Source organism: Coturnix japonica, chromosome 22 (assembly GCF_054131305.1).
Source record: "Coturnix japonica strain WE chromosome 22, WE-NBRP24, whole genome shotgun sequence".
In the NCBI taxonomy this organism is placed as follows: domain Eukaryota; kingdom Metazoa; phylum Chordata; class Aves; order Galliformes; family Phasianidae; genus Coturnix; species Coturnix japonica.
In genome coordinates this window covers 4,175,071-4,200,935 of record NC_140684.1, presented here as the reverse complement: position 1 = coordinate 4,200,935, position 25,865 = coordinate 4,175,071, and the positions used below count along the sequence as shown (strand labels likewise).

The window sequence follows — 25,865 nt, the reverse complement described above, 5'->3', positions numbered from 1 at the left end:
GAGTAAAACTTTCATAGGAAAGCCATGCCTTGTAGTATTTTATGTATTGAATGTCTAAGGGGAACATACTGAGAGGGGTAAAAGTGCAATGTATGTACATTCTGTACACTTGTGTGCACTTAGATCTCTTTCTTCCGTGCCACACTTCTTATTCAATTTTAATTTATATTTTAATTGTAAAGTTGCTTCTTAAAGTAACAAATATGTAAGAAAGAAATGGAGCATTGGAATGTGCAGTTTTAGGTAGTAAGCCTATAGGAGTTATATCAATACACTTACTGGGGCAATTTGTAAAAGAATTTGGCCAATCCCATCTTGCAGCACCACACCGACAATATTTCAGTCTGCTCTGATGTTATTTATGAAGGAGTAAGGCAGTGTGCTGAGTCACACCTTTACAAGGTGGCTGGCTCTGAATCTTGTGCACCTCCATCACTTTTCTTCCTCTCCCCTTAGGAAAAGGTCAGGAGATGGAGCTACTCTTGTTACCAAATATGTATATGGAAGTGTATATTGAAATGAGCTTTTTCCTTAAGATTATTTTTATGTCTCATCTCAATGAATGTTTGGTAGAGGTGAGGTCTTGTTTTGCCTTGCTATAACGCTTCACAGGCAATGCAATAAATAGGTGATGGCGTGGCAGCTGCTTACATCAGCAGGAAGTGAGAAGGTATCACAGAAGCTTCCCACCTTTCCTGAAACAAGAATGGTTGTAGTAAGTCAAAGCCATCTGCTCTTTTCTTAAGTGGAGGCTCCATTTATGGGAGTAGCTGCAAAATCCTGTGGAATAGGGCATTCCTGTGGCTAAGCAAGGTAACGTTTCAGTTCAGCTTTACTTGTAAGGCTGCTGGATGGCATTTTTCTTCTACTGGTGCAAGGCTAATGTCAATATGCTGCCATAGATTACAGAAATCATCTCTGAATATATCTGGAAGTTAAGCCTTTGGATAAATAATATCACAAATCAAAACTTTACCTTTAATAGTTTACTTTTATGATCCATAAAAAATTCCGAAGTGATTTTCTTGTGTTTATCTTATCCTTAGCAAGTAGCGCTGACCTTTAAGTTTTTACTTCACTGTCAAAGTATGTTGAAAGCTTTAAAAGTGAAGCTATCACCTTGGGGATTTGTAAGGATGACTGACACTTACCACTTCACCTCTGCCGCAGCGGCACTGAGCGTACACAGCAGCGTTGTACCTCAGGGGAAGCTGCTTGATTTTTTTTCACTTCTGCTTCAGTGGAAATGGATTGAATTTTCTCTTCAGAGCAGAGTTTTGGTTGCATTAGATTTTAATCAAGTCACTTGTTCACAGTCCCTCCAAGCCTACAAGACTGAGATGAGTAGATGGGCCTGGGGTGAATGTGCTACAAGGTTTGTCAAACCGTAAAACTCCAGGATCTCAGAGATGCCACATGGTGTAGTTGACAATACTCAAAGTGTTCAGAGGCTGCAGCATTACATAAGCTTCCCATCTCTTTAACACTGGGATTAAGAGCGAGAATACTTGGGAAGCAGATAGTCATAAAATAAACTGTGAGTACATAACGCAGGAAATACGGCTTTGCATAAAGTGGTACTGCTGATTTTCTTCCCTGAAGGTAGTGCTGGCCAGTTGGTAGAATCTGATATGCCATAGAGTGGCTTTGCTGCTCAGAATTGTTGATTTGAATTGGAAGCCCCTGGAGGGGCACAGGTGGTTCACCTGCTAAAGAGACTTGTGCAGGATGGACCTGCAGCTCTAAGCACTGTCTCCAGCCCCAACAAGCTTTTCACAGTATTTGGTGTTCCTTTGCTCACAATTTTGTTTTCTTTTTTTGTTTTAAATGTATTGTGTGTGAAAGCAGAATAGTGTGTTATTTATGTATCTGGTTGCAGTATTTAGATACATGAATTGGTTAGAATGGCCTTAAGAAGCAATTGTAATACGCAGACTAGCTTAATAAACATTAGGTGATGAGCATATGCTTATTTCATAATGTTATATGTGTTATTGCTGTCTGTACTTGGAAAGCCTGGAGCATTTGAAGATAATATCTTACTGTAGTGTCTTTCTCCTGTGGGCTAAGAAGTTGAGGTGTTGTGTTTAGATGAGTGAGGCTCAAGATTCACCTATGTCTTTATACATGCATTATTTAGTCTTAAATCTCACAGATATTGTTACTACTTTTAAAGCAAGGAGGGAAAAGTTAAATGCTGTACCAATGTACAATGTTAGATACAGCCACATTATGTTCATTTTGAATACATCTGGTTCTGCCTGGCAAAGGCTGCAGGCTTCTGCAGGTACATGTGCCTGTTTTGGGAGTCAGAAATGATCTCTACTCTTTTAAGCTTCATGTCATATTCTGACAAATAGAGTCCACAGTAACTACGGTATAAACCCACTTTGTTACTTATTTACATATCACTTGAATTAGTCTGAGTTTTTTCAGGTGAAGTACTGTTGTTTATCCTATTTTCCTCAGTAGTCAACATTTAGGATGTAGTATAATGAGAATCATAGAATGTTCAATGCAGTTGTTGGGAAAAAAAAGCAAACTCATTTTATTAAGTTGGATTGAAAAAAGAACATTCAAAAATTCTTTGGAGGTGTATTAGAATTCGCCTCAAAAGCTTTTTCCAAGTCACGATTAGAAAAGTTTGTTCATGGCATTTACTTTTTGTTGCTATTTCTCAGTTGATATTCCGTACTGAAAGATGTCGAACTAATTAAGCATTAAAAGAACGAGCGGTTAGCAGGTATAATGCTGTTAGACTTCAGTAAATGTGAATGTGACCGTGACCTCCCAGATAGATCAAAGCCTAATCTGTCTGACAGCTACAAGATGGCAGAGCTTGCCACGGGCCTTCTGCTGCTGCCTGCTGAAGCTATTTGTCTGTAAAGCATGCCTGATAGCTAAGAGTATATTTTTAAGGATGAACAGGTAAAAGTAAAAGGCTGTCTTTTGACATTTTAACTAATCCCTTCTAGCCTGTGGTTTACTGCACATTTAGGATATTTGCTAGCAGGAGAGACTGGCTTTTTCACATATGCAACATGTCATTTTGAATCGGGCGTTGATTTGATGTTTGATAATGTAAGAGTTATACAATGAAATAGATTCTGATTGCATTAAAATGACATGCCCTGGCCTTTTACCTTTCGTAGACTTATAATGAAAACTGAACTCTCAGCAACGTAAGTTGTCATCTCATGCTGAGACATGATCATCAAAGTGAGAAAACCCAATGTTTATTTTCTGTTAACCCTTTATTCATTAAGATAGAAAAGATGTTTTAGCCATTTATACCAAGGCAATACTGATTTATTGTTTTTTATCATTTGAGACATGGAATGCCATTGTTGATGGGCATTACAAGTCGTGTACATTTGCATAACACTAATATGTATCAGGTTGTAGTAACAGTGTATTTTCTTTACGGGATAATACATTGTAATGGAGATGACCTGCCTGTTCTGCCTTCTCCTGTTACCATTTGCCATTGGTTAGGCTTTAAAGACTTCGGTGAAGTCTCCAACCTCATTTTCAATGTTGAGGAATACCCTGTTGTTCCTCCAGGTAGCACTTAGGTATGTGGAAATGTTCAGTTATGCTTTGGTTCCTTCTTAAAGATTGGTATTAATGCTCCTAAGCTGCTTGGAAGAAATCATCTTCTGTTTTGAACATTACAAAGGAGACCTCGTATGCCAGTCAATAAATTCAGGGTGACTGGAAGAAATAATAAATCTGTGAAATCAAACTGAATTTATTTTCTGGCTGTAAAGATTGAATTTGTAAATTTGACAGGCAATTTAAAGGGCATAAGTACATAAAAGAAAATTTCTTATCCAAATCCAACTTGAAAGTTACCTGTCAGAAGAGGTTAGAAGTCTGCTGTTTTCTCTCCTGAAGCGTGTCCTTTCACTTGTCAGTTTAGAAAGGTTAATACTGTACAAAAGAGCAAAGGAAGGGCCCTTTTTGGTGTAGTTTTGTTTATTTAAAAAGAAATATTCAACAAATGCAACCATCACCTCCCCCACCATCATGAGAAATTCTTTTACCATTTGTATAACTGTGTATAATGTTCACTTAACCAACTCTTGTTCAGGTCAGGCAGTTCATGTGTAGTTGTCCAGGTGATCAGAAAAGGGAATTGAGGAATTTATTTCACAGTTGTTGTCGCAGCTACCTCTGGAGCAGCTGGGAGAGGCTGCTGCTTCTAAATACTTCCTAGTCCTCAGTTGCTTAATATTGCATCATACAGCAGAAGGTGGTGGCCAGCAGGAGCTCAGCAAGTGCAGTCATAACCAGCCTGCACAAGGCAGCTTCGCTCCGGGGATACAGTTGCAGCTTAAGCCAATTACGTGGCTGCTCCGATTTTACTTCAAATTGTGCCATTAGAGTGTATTTTTCTGCACTTCAAACATGCCTTGAAAGATTGAGTAAATATTAGAACACTCTACGTCTGCCTCATATGAACTGTGAGTAATGTGGGTATTAGTGATCGTCCTGATGAGTGTGGTGGAATTCATTCTTTTGTGGCTGGAGCAGCTTGCTGCATGCTGGGTACTGATGCTGGTAATAAGGCAGTGTCCTGGCATGCATTCTGGTTAATAATTGAAGTACAGCTACTAGCAACCAACATTCAGGGGGTTCTGCAGCAAAATAGATTATAGAACTGCTGTCTTTCTGGAGCTTCCAGCATTTCCTTTTGGCACAACAGAGGAATTCCCAACTTCATAACCCACTGATTGCAAACTTGAGCCTTGTAGTTAAGGGGCTTTCTTGGCTACAGATATCTGAGACCTTTTGAATGTTTTATGGTTAGAAATGTTCTGTGTATTAAGTCACTGTTGCTAAAGCACTCCTGAAGTGTTTATGTAATACAGGTGCAGTCTTCTGTGTTGTGGAATTTGTATTGAATGTTTTCAAATTCCAATTGCTTCATAGCAAATCTGACGATACGTTTCCAGTTTATTGTATTTGGTCCATTTAAACTACAGGTATGAATCAGTTGCATATTTTGAATTTGGCAGCTTGCAACATTGAAGTCTTTACTGCATCACAATGTCTTTACTGCATCACAATTGTGGATAAATGATAACTGTGGACAGAACTTGTGAGATTTCCCATGGAATCAGTGTTGTTTCTAATCTTTTTTATCTAACAAGCTCTCTTTTTTTCCCCTTATAATATTCACTGATTAAATCTTGGATTCTTTTTCCATTCTAGCATATTTCCTTTTCAAAATGATAATCACAAACAATATTTTGTGATTTCTTCTGTAGGTCGAATTAAAGAGGAAATACAATGATCAGCACAAAACTACAAGAGGCCTTTTACCAGGGAGCCAGTGGTACGAAATCCAAGCTTACAGGGCTCTGAACCAGGCCCTGGGAAGGTGAGATAAACCTTGTGTGATTAAGAACACGCATATTTGTAGAACTTTTTGCATGTGACGTCTTCAGTGATTGATTCCTCATTATTAACACAGGGTAAATCACACCAGAAAACTCATGTTGCATAAATCAGCTATTCATGTGCTCTGTACTGGCAGCTGTCTGCTTTTGTTGTGCATTTGAGCATTGTTAGAGTTCAGGATTTAAGTTTTTCATTCTACATTGCTAGGCTTCAGGTTTATTTGTTATTATTCTAGATATAAAGAAAGGAAAGTATTTGCAAAGGAGGAATAATTATTGAGTTTATAAATCAAATGAAAGTTCTTAGGTCTTTTTAAATGTACTAATTATACTCTTGGTGAGTTTAGAATATATATTTTTTAATGTTAAGCCTACAGTATTTTTGAAAGGGATAAAAAAAAAAAATATATATATATATATTTTTTTTTGCAGGCCTTTGCTAAAGGTCAATTCAATTATCATGCTTGCTGATCTCTTTCCTGATTTAGAAGTGGTATAGCTAGCTTTCTCAAATGAAATAATACCCTCAAATTTTATTAACAGGACAGAATTAGTTCATCCTTCCCCAGCAATGTTTACCATACGCAGACACAGCTATCTATCAGCTGTATCCAGTGTAGATGCTGTGCATGTATGTATGATATACATCTGTATGGTAGATGCACAGACACATTTATAGACAACATCTAGTGATATGAATCAAGGTTTAGAAACAAACTTGAGACAGCATAGTGTAAGTAAATAAAATCTCATTGTAAATTCTAGTTGCTGGTATTTTAAGCTCCTCTTAGTTATAATTAGCTAAGAAAAAAAAAACTACTGGAAGTGGTGGAATGCTAGTATTAAGAAATGAATTTGAAGCTACGTCATTGTGAAATAAATTGCAACCTAATTCTAGCTCTAGTAAAAATTGCTTGTTGTATCATTTGTCGTGTAAATAAACTTCATGCTAGTCAGAATTTAACAGGGGAAAATAGTCTTCCATTCTGAAATAAACATGTAAATAGCGTGCGTTATTGTTGGACTAAGTCCTTACTGGCTGAGGTTTGGTGAAGGATGACGGCAAATGATGTCTATTTTTATAAAAACAGAACAGCCCACTAAGCTGTTATAAATCAGAGTGCAGCTTCTTGTGACAGCCAGAGGAAGTAGTTGCTGTAGATACACAAACAGTAGTTGCTGTGGATGCCTGCAGGGATGGAAGTGAGCAGAAACATGCTAGTCCTCAGTCTGACACTTTTCTCTTAATTCAGTGCTCTCACAGTATATGAAGTAACACACGTCTTTGAAATGAAATAGCAGCCTTTGGGAATTGCACAGATGGTGTGTATGGCCAGGTGACACCGTGCAATGAATTCCTTGCAGTGCTGCTCCTCCTGGAAGAGCAGGATGTCTCTCCAGTGCGTGTCATTCATCTAAACTATGAGTTAACCCTTATCCAAGCAATATAAAAATGAGAGGTGGGAAGAAGTTTCTGAAAGAAGTTGTGATAGCTTGTGGAGAGATCTCAAATACGAACAATTACTGTTTCTACAGAGTCACCATTCCTGTGTTAAGCCCTGGCTGATACACTTGTGTTTTCATGTATGTCATGAAGATGTTTTCAAACATCTTCAGAAATTGTCCTCTTCTTAAGCAATGGGGTAATAATCCTGAACTATCACTGACAGATTCTTTTCCATATTTCACTCATGTTATTATTGGGGGGCATCCTAATAATGTTAGAAATACCAACGCATGTGAAGTGAATACTGGAGTATTTTTGTAAGTCTGTAAAACCTCAGCTACAAACTAAGCAGTATCACCCACAGCTTTGATCTGCACCGTTATACTCTGCATTATGAAAATGCTTAGTTACTTTAAAGAAACCCATGTGCTTGCCATTGCATCCCAGATCATTTTCTTTTCTCCATTTTTCTTACGTTTCCTCCTTTCAGTATTTAATTTGTCCAGTTGAAGAGCTGAGAACAAATATGTGGTTTGATTAGATGCTGAGTATTTGTTTTTAATTTGTTTTCACATAGTAATAGAAATGAAGGAAAATTTAGCTTCTGTGATATACTCTGGTAGTGTCGTTCATTCATCCAGAATGGACATCATTTGCTGTAAGGGAGAAGGCAAACTCTTTGTGTATTTTTGCATGTATCCCAACAGGCTGACTCTTTCCAATTTCTCCTGTCGGATCCCTGCAGTTTTTTACTATACGGCCTCTAGTTTTACAGACGTTCTTTTTTTTGTTGCTTGCCTGTAGGTGTATAAGGCATAGGAGTGATTGGGGTGCCCTTATCTTAGTTGATGACCGCTTCCGGAATAACCCTAACAAGTACATAACTGGTAAGCTGTTGTTAAATAATGATAATTTTTTGGGAAAGTTCCTATTAACAAATCAAGCTTACAGAAATATGATTCTACAAATATAAGGTAACAGAGTATAGCCATGAAACTAAAAATCTGCAGTTGAAAAAGAATTGCTTAGGAAACGATGTACTGTGTGTCTTTGTTCCTGATCTGTTTGGAAAAGAGATCTATAAAGGAGTAAACAGATAATGTTGCTGTCTAGTCAGCAGGTGGAGCTCAGCTGCCATGATACAAGTCAAACCATTTTCTGTCTTCTGCACAAAAAATGCATTCAAATTATTTACCTTCTGCTTCCTTAAATAAATTTATATCTATTTGGCTATTTGAGAGCTGTAAAAATGATTGCTGTATAAAAGCATATTGAATTATATATATTTTTTTGCAATTGACAGTTGTGATTATCTGAATATCTTGCTTAATCTGAAATAAAGTTGTAAAAGCTTTGTTTTATTTAAATTTAGTTTTTGTCATACCTTTTTGACTACAGTCATAAATAACTATAATTTAAGTAAGTGAGTTTCTTTTTAATAATTCTTGTTAACAAGAAAAATGAATACCCAGGCATAAAAGCAGTGCATATATAATAAAAATGGGTATATATACTGTAGTTTTGTGGTAACACTTCTTTTTTTCCTCCCCAATTAGGATTATCTAAATGGATTCGTCAACAAGTCCAGCATCATGAAAATTTTGGTAGTGCCCTTGAATCCTTACACGCATTTGCTGAAAGAAACCAGAAAGGCATTGATTTTTCGTCACAGTGTAGCAATGAATTTTTCCATGTACCTTTAAATGTGAAAGAGCTGTCATCGGCTTCTCAACAGGAGGCAACTATTCACCTGTCACCAGATGTTCCTGTTAAAAGTGAGGAGCAAAGTTTGGTCCAAGAAACTCATTTAACTGCAACCATCAACTCAGTTAATCCTGAACCATCAAATCAGCCACGTAATATCACAGCAATAGTACAACAAAGTATGTTCATTTCCTGTGGGGGGAAAAAAAGGCTTCATTAACAATTTCAAATGTTCGATCGTATCTATTTTGGAAGAACCAAGTATTTTTTACAAGTATTGAAATGCTACGATGCCAAATAATGATTCACATATACGAGCTGTGCTCAGTGTACTGCTATTACTCTTAAAACAACTGATAATGTTTGAAAAGTTTGTAGTACAGTCAATGACTTTCACTTAAATTGATTTTGTCGTTGAAAAAAATGTGAAGATAATTTAAAATATGCTTGAAACTTGATTTTGAGCGTTATGGCAAGGTGAGAGCTTTGATTCAAGCTGTGTCTGCTGTTTAGATACAGCGAGACTCCTTGTGTACAAGCAGTTCCTATAACAGCTTTACAAGCAACTATCCATCCATTCCTCAGTTTTAGAAAAGCTTGTCATTTCACTTCTAGTAAGATAGGCGTAAATAATGTAAGAGAATAAAGAGTAAAAAAATACAGGTTTTTAAATCCAGTTGTACATATGCTCTCACTTTACATGGGCCAGTTAATCTATTGATTTCATTAAGACAATTCATGTGCAAAGATAGTTGTAACATCTGGGCTTTTGTTTGTATTGGATCTTAATGAGCATTATAAAATATCTGCAAACCTAATAAAACAGTGGTAATTTTGATGTGCTAAACATGCTGTAAATCAGCAGGGGGAAAGCATATACAATTAATTAATGTGTTGTGATTTTTCACAGGTGGCCAGAAAGTTGATGTAGAGAGTCATTCTCACAACGCAACACAAAGGAGAAAACATATGGACTCCACACCCAGAAGGCCTGCAACTAAAACAGAGAAAAAGAGTGATTGGACTAATTCTGATTTTATGAAAGGGCACTGCTGCTTTAAACCACTGACTTCAACACCTTCGCCTGTAGCCATGAACTGTGTGTCCACAGCAAGCAGCAAACAAAGGGAGAATGTGAATAGAGCTAGTGAACTTATTGGTGGTGTAAATCAATGCCAGTCATCATTCACTTTAGAACATAAACCAAATATACGAGAATCACATTTGGAAACAACTAATTTTTCAGTCAAAAATACAGAGGCTCCTGAGGAGCATCTTGATGAGCAAAAGCTTCAAATCAAACCCTGTATTGAGCTTCCTTCAGTAGGAGGGAAACCTGAATTTTCAGTGTTAGAAATGTCGGCAGAAGCTGAGGATGAAGATGAGAGTATTTACTTCACACCAGAGCTTTATGATGGTGAAGAATCAGAGGAAGGGAAAATAAAAGCCCCAGATCCAGATGAGAATCAGATTGAATGTGGAAAACCCACAGTAGCTGATGATCTTTTTGTAATCAATACCTCGAAAACACTAAATGAACCAAAAGAAATGATTAATGATGATGGCAGAAACAGAAGTTTACATGGAACAATGCTGAGTGATATCAGTAAGAACAGTGCAGTTAATATTGAAAAGATGACTAATGGAAAAGAAGCAGATCAGGTAGAATCTCAAGAGGTGGACACCAAGAAACGGAAAATCAGTCTTTCTAGATCACGACATAAAGGTGTGTCACCTTTTTCATCTGGACAATACTAGCACATAGTGATAGCTTCCATAGGAAATGCAATGAGCAGTCTTTACAACATAGCATCACTGCAGAGCAGAGATTGCTTTCCAGTTCACATTTTATTTCATATGCTGTTATCAGGCTCAGTATTTCATGTTGGTTTTGTTTTTCACTGTGCAAATTATGCAAACTGCAGGTATAAATAAGATAAGAATTATATCCTTTGAGAGGATATAATCTTTGAGGGTCAGGTTTTGTATCTATTCATATAAAAATGAGGACTCATTAATTTGCCCTTCAGGCACATTTTCTACTTTTTTTTTTTTTAATCATTTACAAATTTCTTTGATTTACTGCAATCAAAACACCAACCAAGATTTTGCTGTAATAAAATGTCAGGCATGATTTTCAAGAAAAGATTGTTTGTTTCCATCATGTATTAATATGCAGATGCAAAGTTTTTTACAACTGTTTTATAGTTATTTATGTGTTCTGATTGAGAGCTGAGTGAAATTTTACTGGTCATTTTCCATAGCAGCTCATCTAAATAGCATTCTGATGTCCACCTCTATGTAGCTGTGAATGTGTTCATGTCAAAAGTGATTTAAATTGTCTCTCTTCTTTGTGCAATAAATACAACTTTATAAAATTAGGCCCAAGGCTGGGAAGAGAATATTGTTCCTTTGCTGTGATGCAGTGTTTAAGCATTTTCTTTTATTGGTGCCATGTTAGAATCACATTTAGGTTTATGGAATTCTCATAGTCATCAGGTACTGATGGTAACTGTGTCCATGCTCCCACTTGATAGGGTAGAAGCAAGCTGTAACATTGAGAGCCATTTAAACATAAAACATATCTAAAGATAAGCATGGCTAATTTAGACTTAAATTTAAGTAGTTGATTGAATATCAGGACATCGTAAGGTGGTTGCAGCTCCCTGTGGGACTGGCTTCTGGACAGAACTGTCCCACAGGAAATGGGGGAGAGGTGGAGAAGGAGGAAGAGGGGCAGTTTCTTTTGGTGTAAAAACTGTATAAATTCTATTTTTGTTCATCCTTCTATCTAATTATAACATTTAGTATCTCAGTGGTAAGAATTTGTTTTCTTTAGTTAAAAAATTTATGGCAATTTGGAATAGGAAATTAAATACCCTTCTTCCCTGTCTGGAAGTGGAAGGGGAGCAAAATCAATGAACCAACTTTCCTACGGTTGTTTGATTTCCCAAATGTAGAAAAGCTAAATTATTCTTCTTGTATCTATTAGGTTGGCATGATCTCTAATGTCTAATCAGTATATCTTGACTTTGTTAAAGGATTGAAAGTTCAGAGACAGTACAGAAGAGGAAAAGCTACTGTTAGGGCAAGAGGAAACACCTGTGAAAGAAAGGTACCTTGTAGATCAAGTATGAGTGTTGAAGTGATTACTGTTGAGTGTTAAAGTGCAGGGGAAATAGTATCTATTACATAATCTTTTAAATGATACGTAGATAAACACACAGCATCAGTGTATTTGTAGTCTGTATGGTTTGCTCTAAGTCTTTACACTCAATAGAAACCCTTGGTTCTCGTGTGAAACGAAAGGTCGAGTGTTACCAAGTCCTGTTAGCATAGATGGAAGCCACAGCTATTGCAGGCATATACACTCAAACTGTATTGTTACTGATTGTAACCCACTGTACATGGGATTCCTGCCTCAGTATAAGCCATGCTTCCAATTTCTGGTTCAAAGGCAATTTTTAGGGTAGGGTTGATGAGTTCTTTTCCAGCCTTCATGATTCTATGACTTGCAGTGTAAGAAAATAATCATATTGAAAGAGTAGTTGACCACTTTTCAAGATTTCTCTGCAAAATTCTAGTCAAAATCTCTGATAGTCTTCAGCATTATTGGCTGTAAAACATCCCATTTTATACAAAGCTATTTCTATTTAGGTTAGGTTAAATGATTTTAGAAATTAATACATTGTGAGTTAATATAAATGATAAACGTTGAGTTGAATAAATGTGAGCGTTTCATATCTCAAGTAGTTATGATAAATTTATTAATGTGTTTATGTTTTAAATCTTTAAATGTACATGGATGCACAGCTAGTATATGCAAAGGTCTATTCACATTAACTCATATGTTGGCTTATTAGAAGGAAAACAAACGACCTTGCAAGAGAGGACTTTATTGTATTATCTGCGGGGCAGAAATACTACCAAAAGCAGAAGGTAAGACCTACACAACTGGTTGGTTGTTTCAGGCTGGGAACTGTAGGATTCTTAACCCTTTTACTTTCATAGTGCTGGATACTCAGGGGTTAATTTAAAATAATTGGCTAATTTCTCTACTGGAAATTCTAAGTGATATTTCAGTAAAAATAAATTACTCTTAATGTAATTTTCCAGACAGATTTATCTCACTTGATTGTGTTCCAGATATATTCATATATTACCTTGAAATGCAACGGGAATCTGAATGGCATTGAATAGTTAACTGAAGGCAACTGGCATTATGAAGGTCCTGGCATTATGTGGAAGGCTGAAAGATCTTATTTGTAACAATCACCCATTCACTGGGGTGTGTTGCTTCTCAGGATTAGGCGTTAATTTCCTACCAGTTGGTAGTATCTAGGCACAGTAACTCCAGGGAACTAACACAAATTGTAATGAAGCTGCCCTGAGTTCTACTTACAAACTGGAACTGTAGGATCACATTGCTGTTCTTCACTATGTAACCTACATATTAATTCAGTTTGCTCTTTTGTCCTCCGCTGGTATGTTTTAAGAAATGAGATGTGTTCTGAAATTGCCTCTACTGTTCTTCAGGTTGGGAAAGTCTAAAAGTTGGTATTGGTAATAGCTCTTCTATTTTAAAATAAACGCCCTGTATTTTCAATTAGGTCATATGTGGTAATGATCTAATTATAGGATGTTGTCATCAGCTGTATGCAGAAACAATAGAAATAGTGGCTTAATATACTTAATATATGAAATCATTGTCTTCCAGGAGAATGTAGGATTTTTTTTGTGATAGTTGTTTTAGTGTGGATTTAACTGGTCCCGGTTTTACAAACTGAAAGTTAAGAAGGCTTTCTATGCATTGAAGTACATCTCTGGAGCTTGAAAGAAAGCCAGAATGCTGGATTTTTGGGTGGTACTGGAAATGATAAGAAGATTGAGATGGAGACAAAAGCAGAGACCTGTTTCTTACCCAGAGTTATGCTTACAGCAACCACTATGCTATGGGATCTTTACACATCCCTTCTTTAAGGCCCCAGAAGCTCATTAGCAGAACTGTCGTCAAAGAAGAGATAGTAGCGAGAAGAAAAGCTCTTGAAGCAATCCTATGTGTTAAATAAAGTCACTAAGAATTGCCGAGGTACTTTAATGCTAGCAGTTACCATGGTGTCCATTGTCAGCAAGAAGTTTAATGCTGTTTAAATTGAATTTTAAATGTCAGTTGATGAGAATTTTAAAACATAATTATCTGCCATGGTTTGAAGAACATTTTAAATATGTGACTTTATTCAAAATGAATTCAAACTCATTAGTCAATTTGGAAGCTGTAGCACAAGGAAAACTATCTGTTGAAAAGCAAATTCTGGATGCATTAAAAAAAAACTAAAATTAAATAAGGCCCTCTTCCAAGGTCCATTTACATTAATAGAAGTCTTTTCACTGACTTCAGTCGGTATTGGATCGGGGCCTAAATTACCATCTTGTAAATGTGGAAAGTTTGCAGTGTGTTTGAACAGTGCTGTATTCAAAACCATGTGTGTATGTAAGTCTTACACCCTACTTTCTAAATTGTAGGCATTTTGAGAAAAACTTGTCATGGTGATATTGAGCTGAAAATAATCTTGAAACTCTTCAAAAATACTCATGTAAGAAGTAAGGAATCCACTAATAAATGTACATGTAAACTAGATGTCACTTCAGATGATGATAACGTGATGTTGGTCATCTCAGATGTTGCGAGTCTCAGTCATCTTAAGGAAACTTTGAAGATTTATCAGACGCCAGTGAAAAACAAAGGTAAATTTTGCTGATTACTGGTAAATACCACTTAGCATTTGTCAAGCCCTTTAGCTTTAAAAGGAATACTTTTCATTTCCTCCAGGTACTCCTGATTTTGGTAATGTGTTTTTATCTCTTGATCTACATATGAAATTTCCTTCTATTGAGAGGACCAGTACGAGTCTTTTGCCCCAGTAATACTTCTCTCCAATATACACTTATAGAAGTTTTGCAGATATTTTTACTGGAAAACGTTTATGAGCCAAGAGAAACATCTGAGCATACAAAAAAGGCTGTAACCTGTCTTTCATTAAATTGTTATATAAAACGTTCAAAGCCGTACTAAATCTTTGTCTGTAAATTTTCCTTATTAGGGAACTTCCTCCTTTTGAGCGACACAATACCAAGTTATAAAATGTACCCTCTACTTGTTTTCTTTGTTGGCCATTGGCTAAATGTGGTTGCTGCAATCACTGCTTTCTTTGTGTCAGTAAGATCTTGGTATTGATTTTTTGGTTACCTGTTGTTGGGTAACCCTGACTTCATTTTTCTGATCATCACCTCTCTAGCATCTTGCTTCATTATGTTTCTGCTAGGAAATAATTCATTTTACGATGTTATATTTTATTGCCAGTGTGGTAGTTGAGTTTGCAGCGGTTCTTTAATTGAAACGCTCTTCTATTGTTTCTGCATAAGTTTATAGAAGTTCAAAGTAAGTCCAGTGACCAGCAGTGCTTCTCTGGGTGTGAAGGAAGTTCTCTGGCCATTTGCTTTCTCCTTGAAACAGATGGTATTATTACTTACATCAAAGTATCACATCTTTCACATATTCAGTATCTACAATGCAGTGTTTGTGACCTCCTCCCAATGTTTTTGAACATTTCTGAAAATCTCAGGGAACATCAAAGGGTTGAAACAATCAATAAAGCAGTGCTACCATGCTGAAAGACATGAGTGACAAAAACATCAGCCACATACTGTGTCTTTGACCTGTAGATAATTGAGGAGGATACTTCAAAACTTATGAGAACTGTTGACTGGATAACATAGAATCATAAAATTGTTTGGGTTGGAAGGGATCTTTAAGATCATCATTCTAACCCTCCTGGTACCAGCAGGGACACCTCCCTCTAGACCAGGCTGCTCACATTCCCACCCAGCCAGCAGCAGAACTCTGCTAAAATCTGTGGAACTCTTTATGTTTAACCAAACACTGACGATGGACACCAGGCTCCTCTCCATTCCCAAATTTCTCATATCCTTCCATAATATTCTCATCAAAAAGAATGTATAAGGATAGCAGAGAATTGTTCACATTCCTTATAACAAATAAAACTCCTGGAATTAGAGGTGCGTACCCCGCCACACTGGATATATAAAGTAGGTCTCTCTGTGTGTTTGATAGGAAGTGAAGCCAGGTATCAGACTTTGCAGTGTGTGATCCTTCAACATTCAGGTGACAGAAGCCACGAGGAAAGTACTGATATTTGCAAGTGTGTGGGCACTTCTACTATTAGGATGGCACAATTGTCTATCAGTGCTGTCACAAAGGCTCTATTTTAAATTCTGATGAATTTGCAGAGATGAGCAGGAATTCCTGATCGTGTAACTTTCTGCTAAAATAGGAAAATTAAGTTCTGAATTGTGAAGTGCAGCTTAGGATCTCTTAACATTTTGAGAATAAATCTCAATGATGATGTAAAGCATCTCTTTCTTTCTTTCTGAAAGGCACAAATGCCAGTTTATCTTTAAATGCTGTTTGGAATGAGAAGGAGTATTCTCTGACAAGTTACTTACAGTGCAGGAACTGCCTTTTCCAGTCAGTGTCTCCATGCCCTTTGATAGGAGCTGAGGTTACTCATTTCAGCAGTGAAGTACAGTCATGGGTAAGTAAATTGGTTTACTTTGTATGTTAAAATGATTACTGAATGATAGTAAATATTTTAATATAATTTTTTTAAAGACAGAATGAAAATTTTCCCTAGATGAATTATATATTATTTCTACCACACACATTTGAAATTATTTTCAATATTAAAAACTGAATTCAGATATCCTAATACATTTGTCATCATTTACATCTAATTTGATGCTGTGTCTGTAGTATTATGCTTTATGAAGAGGGGTAGGAAAAGAGACAGCAGCTATCCACGTCTTTCATGAAGGGAAAATCAGAACAAAGCATCAGATATGCATCAGACCCTGAATCATTAACATGGATAAGTTCTAAAGGAGTCAACAAGACAAAAAATTATATGTACTGTGTTACCATTAAGGTTAGCAAACACTGTTAGCAAAGAGTCAATAGAACTCTTTGAAATCTAGATGAGAAAGGTATGTATACTTTATTGTACATTTAATAATGCTTTGCTTTAAGATAAAGACAGGATTCATCCTGGATGAACTTTGCAAATATCCTTAGGATACCTGTCTCCTGAATTTTCCTCCATTTATATTGTGGGTAGAAAGATAAATGAATTTAATGTATGATAATCAAATTTAATTCCACTTTGATGTTTTTCAATACTAGCTGTGCAAACTGAACAGTGTCAGCGGTTTAATTCATGCAGCTCTCCATGTAGGCAATTGAAGGGGGACAGGGCTGCTCTTCATAGCAGGTGCAGCAGGTACAAAAGTGTAATCAGCTGGTATTGGGTTTGCAAGTATGTGCTTTTGCTAGTGTAACATAAACAAGTGTTGTGCTCTTTGCTTATGTTCTATTTCCATCCAGTGGAAAGAAATCTTGGTAAGCTCCTAGGCTAGGGAAGAGCAACACAGGCTAAAAAAGACCACATCTGGCTTTGGGGAGTCATTCTGCAAGCTGGTGGCTTTCAGTAGAAACATATCTAATCTCTTAATGCAAGTCTTTGTTTCAAAGAGACTCGGGGGGAAAAAAAAATCCCATTATCTTCAATAGACCTGTGAAACAATTGTCAGAACTGACATCTCTCCTTTGGATCTGTTGCAAACTGTATGTGCCATGACTAGATTTATATGGCAGATGACTTGAATGTGAGTGTTGTGGAGAAGCCGCTATTCTGTTTTTCTCTTTGGTAAAAATAACGTTACTTATTTAGAAAGGTAGAATGGGCTGAGAATGAATGACCTTAGAGGTAAATACAGCTTTAATTCTATCATCTCCTTGCTTTAAATCAAGTGGCTGTTTTTCTTGAATTGGGAATATGTGAATGTAAATGAAGACATGTAGAATGAGTAAAGGGAGTATGAAATTATGATTTGTTATATGCTGCCATATGCCAGAGCAAACACACATGCATTAAAGTGAAGAAGTGTGACTGAGTCAGTCAGTTTTAGCTCCCAGTTATGCATCTTTGAATACCAGATCCTGCTGTATGAGCAATATATTGGTAGTGAAATTAACACTGTAGTCTGTACTGCTGCCTGTCCCATGTTAAATCATGTACATTGTCACGAGGTATCGTATGTCATCTTAAAGTACTTCGTGTCATGTGCTCTCTATAAATCAAGTACAGTTGGTTCTGGAAGATGAGGAATTATTCATTTAATAGAAATCATGTAGCAAAGCAAGCTTAATGCAGAATCACTAGGTTTGATATCTGTGATTTACTTCTAGGGCTGGTAACCCACTAGATGTAATGCTGTATTTTCATGAGCTAACTTGCAGGTGCGATTATCAAATTAAATTTTGTGAATCTTTTCTTGAGAACCTACTCTTATATATATATTATTACACATTTATATTGAAAATAAGATTTTTAGATTTGCTGTTATCTTTCTACAAATTCAATTACATCACATGCTAACCACTGACCTAGAAACCTCCATTAGGTTATTCAGGCTTTATGTGACATCGGTGGCATATAAGTTCATATTGTTATTTATCTTCCTTAAACGACTCTAGGAATCATGTATTCATGTTGGTGGTCTTTGTGCATTGAGAACAACTTGGTAGATGACAGCACTTCAAAGTGGAGTGCTTTAAGATCGAGCCATGCTAATATAATTCTTCTCTATGTTAAAAGGTGAATGAAACTTTGACGATTAAGTTTTTAAACTTATTAAGGAGTTGTTGCTCTCACCGATTAGACAGTCAGCTGTTGAGGCAGTAGCTTTTATATAACAGGATATTGTTTTGCTCATCATGTTACCACATTTGGCAAACTTTTATCTTAATGCGCCTATCGGGAATACCAGTCTGACCTCAATCTGAGTAAAGCCTTAATAGTCGACGTGAGGGATGCTTGCAGGAGGTGGCACGGTCATTTTCGCAGACTGTATATTTGTTATCGCATGTTAATCAGATTCATCATTCTGTTTAATAAAGATTTCATCTGCCACGCGAATGCATAATCGGCTATGTCTGAGTGACCGTCTTTTGTCTTGAGCAGATTGCTAAAACTGTATTAAGCATCATTAGACAAAAATGACGACCTTATTAATTTGTCCTTTATGTGTTTTCCAGCAGATTGGACCTCATTATTATGCAAACACAGTACACAGAGCAGCACCAGAAGTAGCTCATTAATGTTTCTTTCCCCTTAGTACGTAACAGATTATTATTGTGAAGTGTGCATGAAATAATTGCTAATTATGTGCCTTAAATGGTACAGTGATTGTCTAGATTTTTTTATCCAGTCTAAGAGTGCTGTGGAAGACCATCAGAAGCTACAGGTTAACAGCGCTGAAGCAAGTAAACCAGAGGAAGTGAATCACAAAACATGCATTTTATCACACGTTTTCATGCCTGTAAGGAGGAATTAGGACAGCTCTGGATTGTTTTGTGCTTACGCTATTTCTTGTTGTGTAAGAAAGTACTGCCAGCTGGCCTAATTTAAGGTATAACTTAGTAGGTATGTCAGCTAATGAATAAATGCAGGTAAGCTTGAACTCTGTTGACTTACGGTAAAATAAAAAACAGTGTAGATTCATTAATGGTAATTCTTCAGTTAGCATGGTTCTCTTATTTACACACAATTAAAAGCTTCCATTTCCCAACACTGTTCCTTCTACCTTTATGTTCTCCCAGTCCTTGCATTTATTACAGGCTCTCTTTTCAGTATAATTCTCCTTAAGATTCATAAGCGCTATAGAAATTAAATGTTAGGATTTGGCATTTGTCTGTAGTTTGACAACTTCATGCTAAGTGTGTAATTGGTTTAAGCTGGTGGTGCTTCGTACTTATCCGTGGCACATCTTCTGTAATCTGTCTGCCACCATAGCTGATAAGACTTGGCCACAACTGAAGTTTTTGCAGCGCTAGAAATAAAACCCTGATCCATTAAGGGTTTGCATGGGTTTAGCTTTATAATCTGGTTTAGAAATTGTGAGTAGTCAGATTTTAGATGCAAGATTTGTTGTCAAAAAGCATCATGAAAACAATTACAACGGCTTATGCTTTCTTAGCCTGTTGTTGACAGTCTAACCTAAATGCGGTGAGTATTTCTAAAGAAAGGCATTCTTAGCTGGCAATTATTTGTTACATTTGAGCACCCAAATAGTTATATCTTTGAGAGTCAGGAGGATACCATTCATCCAACATTACTTACATTAAATAATTTAGGAGTCGTAACTGCATTTGGCTGATCTTGAATAGTTGCTGATGTCAGCTGGCACTATTTCAGTGTGGTGGTTGCTGCATACAGAGCTAAATTAAATGGAGCAGGTTAGTCAGAAATTATTCTTTAAACATTTCATGTTTAATGGATCATTCCTGAATATTTGTGAAAGACAGATATCTTCCAAAAAATAAAAATGAAAGTTTTTAATGCAGACACCAACTTTTTACTGTGTTGTTGTTCACTATTGGTCGTGTGGCTGAAAGAAACCTCGGATCCACCGTGCTTTTTATTTTCACTTTAACAAAAATACATTCATTTCTGCTGTTTCTGTCTTTTCTTCTCTCTGTGGTCTTTGCTGTTTTCAGATGGCACTAAAGCTTGAATTGTATAGAACACGCTGAAAAAAGTATTAGCAGGATACCTCTACCTTCTCCTTGAAAGAATGCTTGCAGCCTTTTTGTGAATATTCTTAAAGCTGCTGAATGTACCTTATTGAAGAAGAAGAAATGGGTTTATGACTTCGGAAATAAGGGTAAATGATTGTCTTAGATACAAGTGTGTACACCATGTTGTCATTGCAAAATCTTCCTTGTACTTACTGTTGTGTCTGTGCTTGTGTTATTCTTTGATAAGCCTGAAAGCTCTATGTATCAGACACTGATTACATTATTGTTTACTGAGTTCTTTGAGGGCTATATTTAAGTGAAACTAAATCCTCATTAGTGAGAAACATGTCAGGCACTGAATGCCCCCTTACAGTTGTTTGTGCTTTTGTTGTCTTCTAAGACTTGAATTTTCCTCTGCCTCATGAATTACAGTTCCAGATACTTTAAAGCTTACAGATTAATATTACAATGGCTGCTGGCAAGAAGAAATAACTCTTGAGAAACTTCTGATTAGATAAGGATGGCTGCAGAATCAGGCTTACAAAGCACAGGGACAGAACCGACTTCTTAGGTCACCAAGTCTGTTTCTTCTTCCAGGTGTTATCATGGCACAATTAATGGTGCTCAACTAGGTTGATTTACTTTCCAAAAATACCATTTCATCAGCTTCTGTAAATGTCTTCATGTATGTAAGGAGTAATTATGAGGGTAAATAAGGAGATACCGGTAAATGCATTGATATGTTTTCTTTCCCAGTTTTCTTTGTTGCTTGGGTTAGAGGCATGAAGTTATGTATGCTTCTTTAAGGACTGTAGGATGATGTCATAACATCCCATGCAACGTACTTTACCTAAGGATGTCTTTTATCATTAGTGCTGACAGACAATTGCTCTTTCGATGTAGTCTTACACCCATAATCTTGCACCCTTCTCATCTTAAGACTGCATTGTTTAGATGGACCCAATTCACTGGCAATGGGCCTGCTTGGATCCACACCAGTCTGTGGGGCTGCTGTAGAAGTGGTATGAGAAAAAGAGCATGGGCAGAGGAGGGAGACTTTGGAGTTCATAGGCTAATTTTTATTTCTTTTCTTAAAATCCAAGGCTGGACTTTGACAGCAGTGTAGTCCTCTGTTGCGTTAGGGCAGCTCTTTGTGAAGCTGCACTGGAAAATGCATTTCTGGAATGGTTTGGATTAAAAATATTACCATTGTTTTGTGGGAGTGTTTTTTATACCGGATCATTTTCAGGAATCTGATTTATGGTATAAGCCCACAAACAGTTTTGTCATCAAAACTAGATCTGGGAAAGCAGGAAGCTATTGCACCGATAGCTGAATCTTACTGAGTTATGGGAAGTGTACAGTAGCAGCTGCTGAAATTACAGATTCAACATTCTGATTGTTTTATATTCTAATGAGCATCCATTGTGACAAGCTGGTATTTTATACTGATTATGTCAGTCACATAGTGCAGCTGCCACTGACCCCTCGATCACCAGTAACAAAAACTCTCTTTGTTATCAGTATGGGAAATATCTTGGCCATTATGGGTGTGAATTCAAAACAGAATAGCAATCATGCACAGGAAAAATTTAAAAGCTCCACGATTCGTTGACATGAGTCTAAACATCTCATACACGTTATTATATGAGACCTTTTTTGAAGTTTTACTGTACATTTTTACATAATTAAATGATAAACTGTTAAAGCATCTGAATGCCACAAAGCATTCGTTCACCAGATGCACTGAAACTTCTCATCAGTTCTGTACACTGAACCTCTACCTTTTTGTTAATTCCTGTTCTCTCTTAAAACGCAAATATCCAGTCAAGGTAAGAATATTTGCAGTTTGACTTTCATTCTTAAAGTGAGTGTACTTTCAAGTAGTTTGACACTAATTTTACTAAGTGAAAGCCATTTTTTACACTTTAAGAGCCAAGTGGCTGTAGTAGAATGAAAGAGTGAATGAGATTTGTTGCAGATGTTTTCTGAGTTGGATACTTCTGGGTTCTGTGAAGCATTTCTCATTTCTGGGAAATTAGAAGAAAATTAAGTTGTGTGACATAAGTATGATAGATTTACATAATTAAACTCTACAGTATGTATATCTCAGCCCATGCAGGCTGTGGCGTGCAGTGTGCAGGAATACTTTATGTAGTGTCTATGTCTGGGACTTTCAGTGCAGGAATTCTAGTTTGGGAACTTTTCTAGCCCTTAAATTGCTACCATACAGCAATAATATAAGGTAGGGGGTGGAAAGACAGACAATTACCACCATTCTTCCATATGTAATTTGTATATGGTATTGGTTATTTTTATTAAGTTCATAGTTTCTTCCTCTTGATGGAATACAAACATTTGGCCAAATTCTTTGCCTGAAGTCATTGGAGCCAAGGATAAATTCGGTTTTCTCCTCTCTGAAGGGCTTGAAATAATAATAATAAAAAAATTGGCCACGATTTTAAAGATTTTTATGGTGTTTATAGATAGATGCGTGGCTATACAAAGATTTAGCCATGCCTGTCTTCGGGGAAGGAAAGAACACTATCAGATAAAACAATACCTCAGCACATTTGAATTCACGTAAATTGTACGTGACTCCGAACTTCTCTGAGTTCTCTATCCTATGGTTTCCTGATATGTAAATGGAAAAAACTTCTGCATACATTTAGCTTGTGCTCAATAAGTGCTTTGAAACGGTCAGGTTAAAGTTCATATAGAAGCACGCGGATTATTTAGTGGATTTATGACTGTTTTTTCCCGTTTATATCCTTCTGTGTGATCTATTTTTAAAGATGTACTAATATAAAACTAAAAAGTATATTCATTCTAATTAGTAAAGTTTTTTTTCTTGTACACATAAGACCTTTCAATTATATATTACTTTTTTTAAATGCAGTGGAAAAAGTGGTTGTTGTAAATTCAGATAAAAGTAAAAAAAAAAAAAACAAAAAAAAACACCCAAAAGCAAACAACTTTTCTTGGGCAGTTTTGACATCTACATTTTATATTTCATAAACCTCAGCTGCAGTTCACACTTGTGGAAACTATAAGTGTCCTTTTATTTTTAACAGCAGCCTAGGGTATGGTTGAAAGAGGCATATTTCTATTTTGGCTTTTGTTTGAGCAGCTTCCAAAACATCATTCTACTCCTTTTTCTGGAAAATTTGCCAAGTCTAGCTCAGATTAAGTTTCTTTGTTAGATTTGTTCTTTTAAGCATCTGGATCAGAAACTGTATCCCATGCTATGGAGTAATGAAACATTTGGAAATCATCTGAGAAATGGTAGTAAGCCATGATAGTACTGTACATTCTTTTTAGCTGTAAGAAATATGTAGCTTAAAGAGAAGTTTGGGTTTTTTTTTTTTGAGTAAGCTTTACTTTGAACCTCCTTACTAAGAGGTTACAGTTCATTCTTCTGGGACGCAAACAGGCACTTTTATCTCTTAAACCGTTGTCATCCCTTTTATCACCATAAAGCACTGTTTTGCTTGATGTATATCTATATTCTATGGCTAGCTTCAGCATTTTAGGATATTTCAGGGAAAAGGAAAAAATAGACGTACAAACAGCAATTATGTGAATGATAGTTTGGGTTTTTATTGTAACTCATAAAGCCAGTGGTGGGTGGTTGGGTTTGTTTCTTTCTGATGCATTACTGCTTTTGCTGTTTAAAAGGTAAACCAATATTGTACATGTAAGTTCATCAGCGGGGCTGGAAAAATCAGTTTAAAATAAATCATTGGAATTTATAGTATGAGAAAATGTTTTTCTCATGTCATAAACTCGAGAACCTTATAAAGTCAGTCTGCTCATATAATGCTTTCAGTTTTGAAGAATATTGTTTGTTGAAGAGAAACAGAACTGAATGCTAGTGGTAAAGAACTAGTGTACTCTCTTAATTAGCTGTGTAACAGTACTAAATTGAAGAAATGTTTGTACATTAAATACAGGATGGGGAAGAAGAGACAGCTCTTGAGAATGTGGACAGGAATATGCATGTTTTGCATTACTTTTAAAGCAAATGTATTTATTCACTTAAAAGAATTAGCGCTGTAGCCAAAACATTCATTACTTTCCTCTACAGTGTACCATTCACATGACTGACTGGGATTAAGAACCCAGTTTTATTTGGGGTGTTTGAGTAAATGCAGATGTTCAATTATATTGCATATATTATGCATTTCTTTAACTTTTTATTAATTAATTTCCCAAATATTTTGTTGCTTTGAAAGGCATAAAAACCAGGAATAACCGGGAATGAAACTGGAATGTTTACATTCTTATAGCAAGACCTCAACCGTCAGATAAAACAGACACCAAATCCAAACCACTCGTTGCGCTGGAGTTTATTGTGAGTGTCACCTTCAGGGAATGAACCAAAGCCAATTTAGTAAACAACAGTGTGGGATTTTTAATTTTTCTATTTTTAAAACTTTTAAGCTTTTGTTATCTAGTCCCTTCTTGTTATGCTGAACCTCTTGTGAAATTTCTTACTCCATGTTGTGCACATCAGTCTCTGCGTGAGAAACGTAGAGCGAGAAAGGCATTGACTTTGTGCCCCAGTGGCGCAGTGGTAGGAATGCCGCTTTGCAACACCGGGGCCCGGGTTCGAATCCCCCCTGTGGTGCAAGTGGTCGAAGTGCCGCTCTGCTACACAGGAGGTTCGAATCCCGGGGGTTGGACTCAATGATCTCTAAGGTCCCTTCCAACCCGCACCAGACTATGATGATGATGATGACTTGGTGGGCAGTCACAGGAGGCAACTCAAGAAGGACGTAAGTTGATCACACAGCTTTTTTTCTTCACTTCCAAAGAGGTTTTTACTTAACAGCGTTCATGGAAATCGTGTTATCTGTTTGACATGAAGCTGCTGATTTCTTAAACTCCATGCCCACCGTTGTGTCAGATGGTGCTCTTTCAAAAGAACTTCCACAAATGTTTGGTTTCTGGGTGTGTGAACAATTGGTTTCTTCAGTGAGATCTGTGGGCTCAGACACTTGTGGATTTGTTGGTTCTTGTGTGCAGCCAGCTGAAGTTGTGTCTGATTTGCAAATGCTCTTTTAATTTGCAAAGTTTGGACCTATTTTGCTCAATTGTGGATGCCTCTGTATTCATGTAGGAGAAAGTAGCATAAATAGTTGTACAGTACGTAAGAAGCAAAAAAAAGCAGATGGCTGCTCTGTTAATGGGGCTTCTCCACTTGATCTCACACGGAGAGAGACCTTTTCATTGTCAGAATTTCTCAAAGCTCATTGATTTTTCATTCTGGCAGGATTTATTTGCTTTTGAATCACTGCTGTGCTGTTATCATTAGATACTGAACCTTTCACTTGGCTACACATTCCACTGGTTTTTTGATACTTGGTCTTTTAGGATTCCTGCACAGAACTTCTTTCTTCCCCCCCTTTACATTGAGAACACTTAATAGATTCTTAATAAAGTAGGCACAGTCCATTTTTATTTAAAATATTCTGAATGCACTTTGACTTTTTTTTTTACAGTTTTTTCTTAACACTAAAAAAAAATATTAATAATCTCAGAACAATTTTTAGTTCAGCACTTAGGTTTTTATACGTATCAGATTATTTCCCCTGAATTCTATACAAATGCATTTCTTTCATTAAAGGAAAGAAACAGAGATGCTGTGAATGGA

General features: G+C 36.5%; 1 protein-coding gene across 7 annotated transcripts in view; it reads left to right on the top strand.

Annotated features, from left to right (window-relative positions):
• The window catches only part of BRIP1 (BRCA1 interacting DNA helicase 1), a 95,623-nt gene that overhangs the window by 38,240 nt on the left and 31,518 nt on the right, over positions 1-25,865 (top strand). For 2 of the 7 annotated variants that reach the window (XM_015880606.3, XM_085521989.1), the window contains exons 17-24: positions 5,274-5,386; positions 7,657-7,739; positions 8,409-8,735; positions 9,467-10,282; positions 11,598-11,671; positions 12,420-12,495; positions 14,080-14,301; positions 16,012-16,169. In XM_015880606.3, coding sequence (XP_015736092.2) covers positions 5,274-5,386; positions 7,657-7,739; positions 8,409-8,735; positions 9,467-10,282; positions 11,598-11,671; positions 12,420-12,495; positions 14,080-14,301; positions 16,012-16,169 — 1,869 coding nt within the window. Of the gene's footprint in view, positions 1-5,273; positions 5,387-7,656; positions 7,740-8,408; positions 8,736-9,466; positions 10,283-11,597; positions 11,672-12,369; positions 12,671-14,079; positions 14,302-16,011; positions 16,170-18,730; positions 18,876-25,865 lie in introns of those variants that run through there. The other 5 variants (XM_085521990.1, XR_014936443.1, XM_085521991.1 and 2 more) reach the window with 5 other exon arrangements.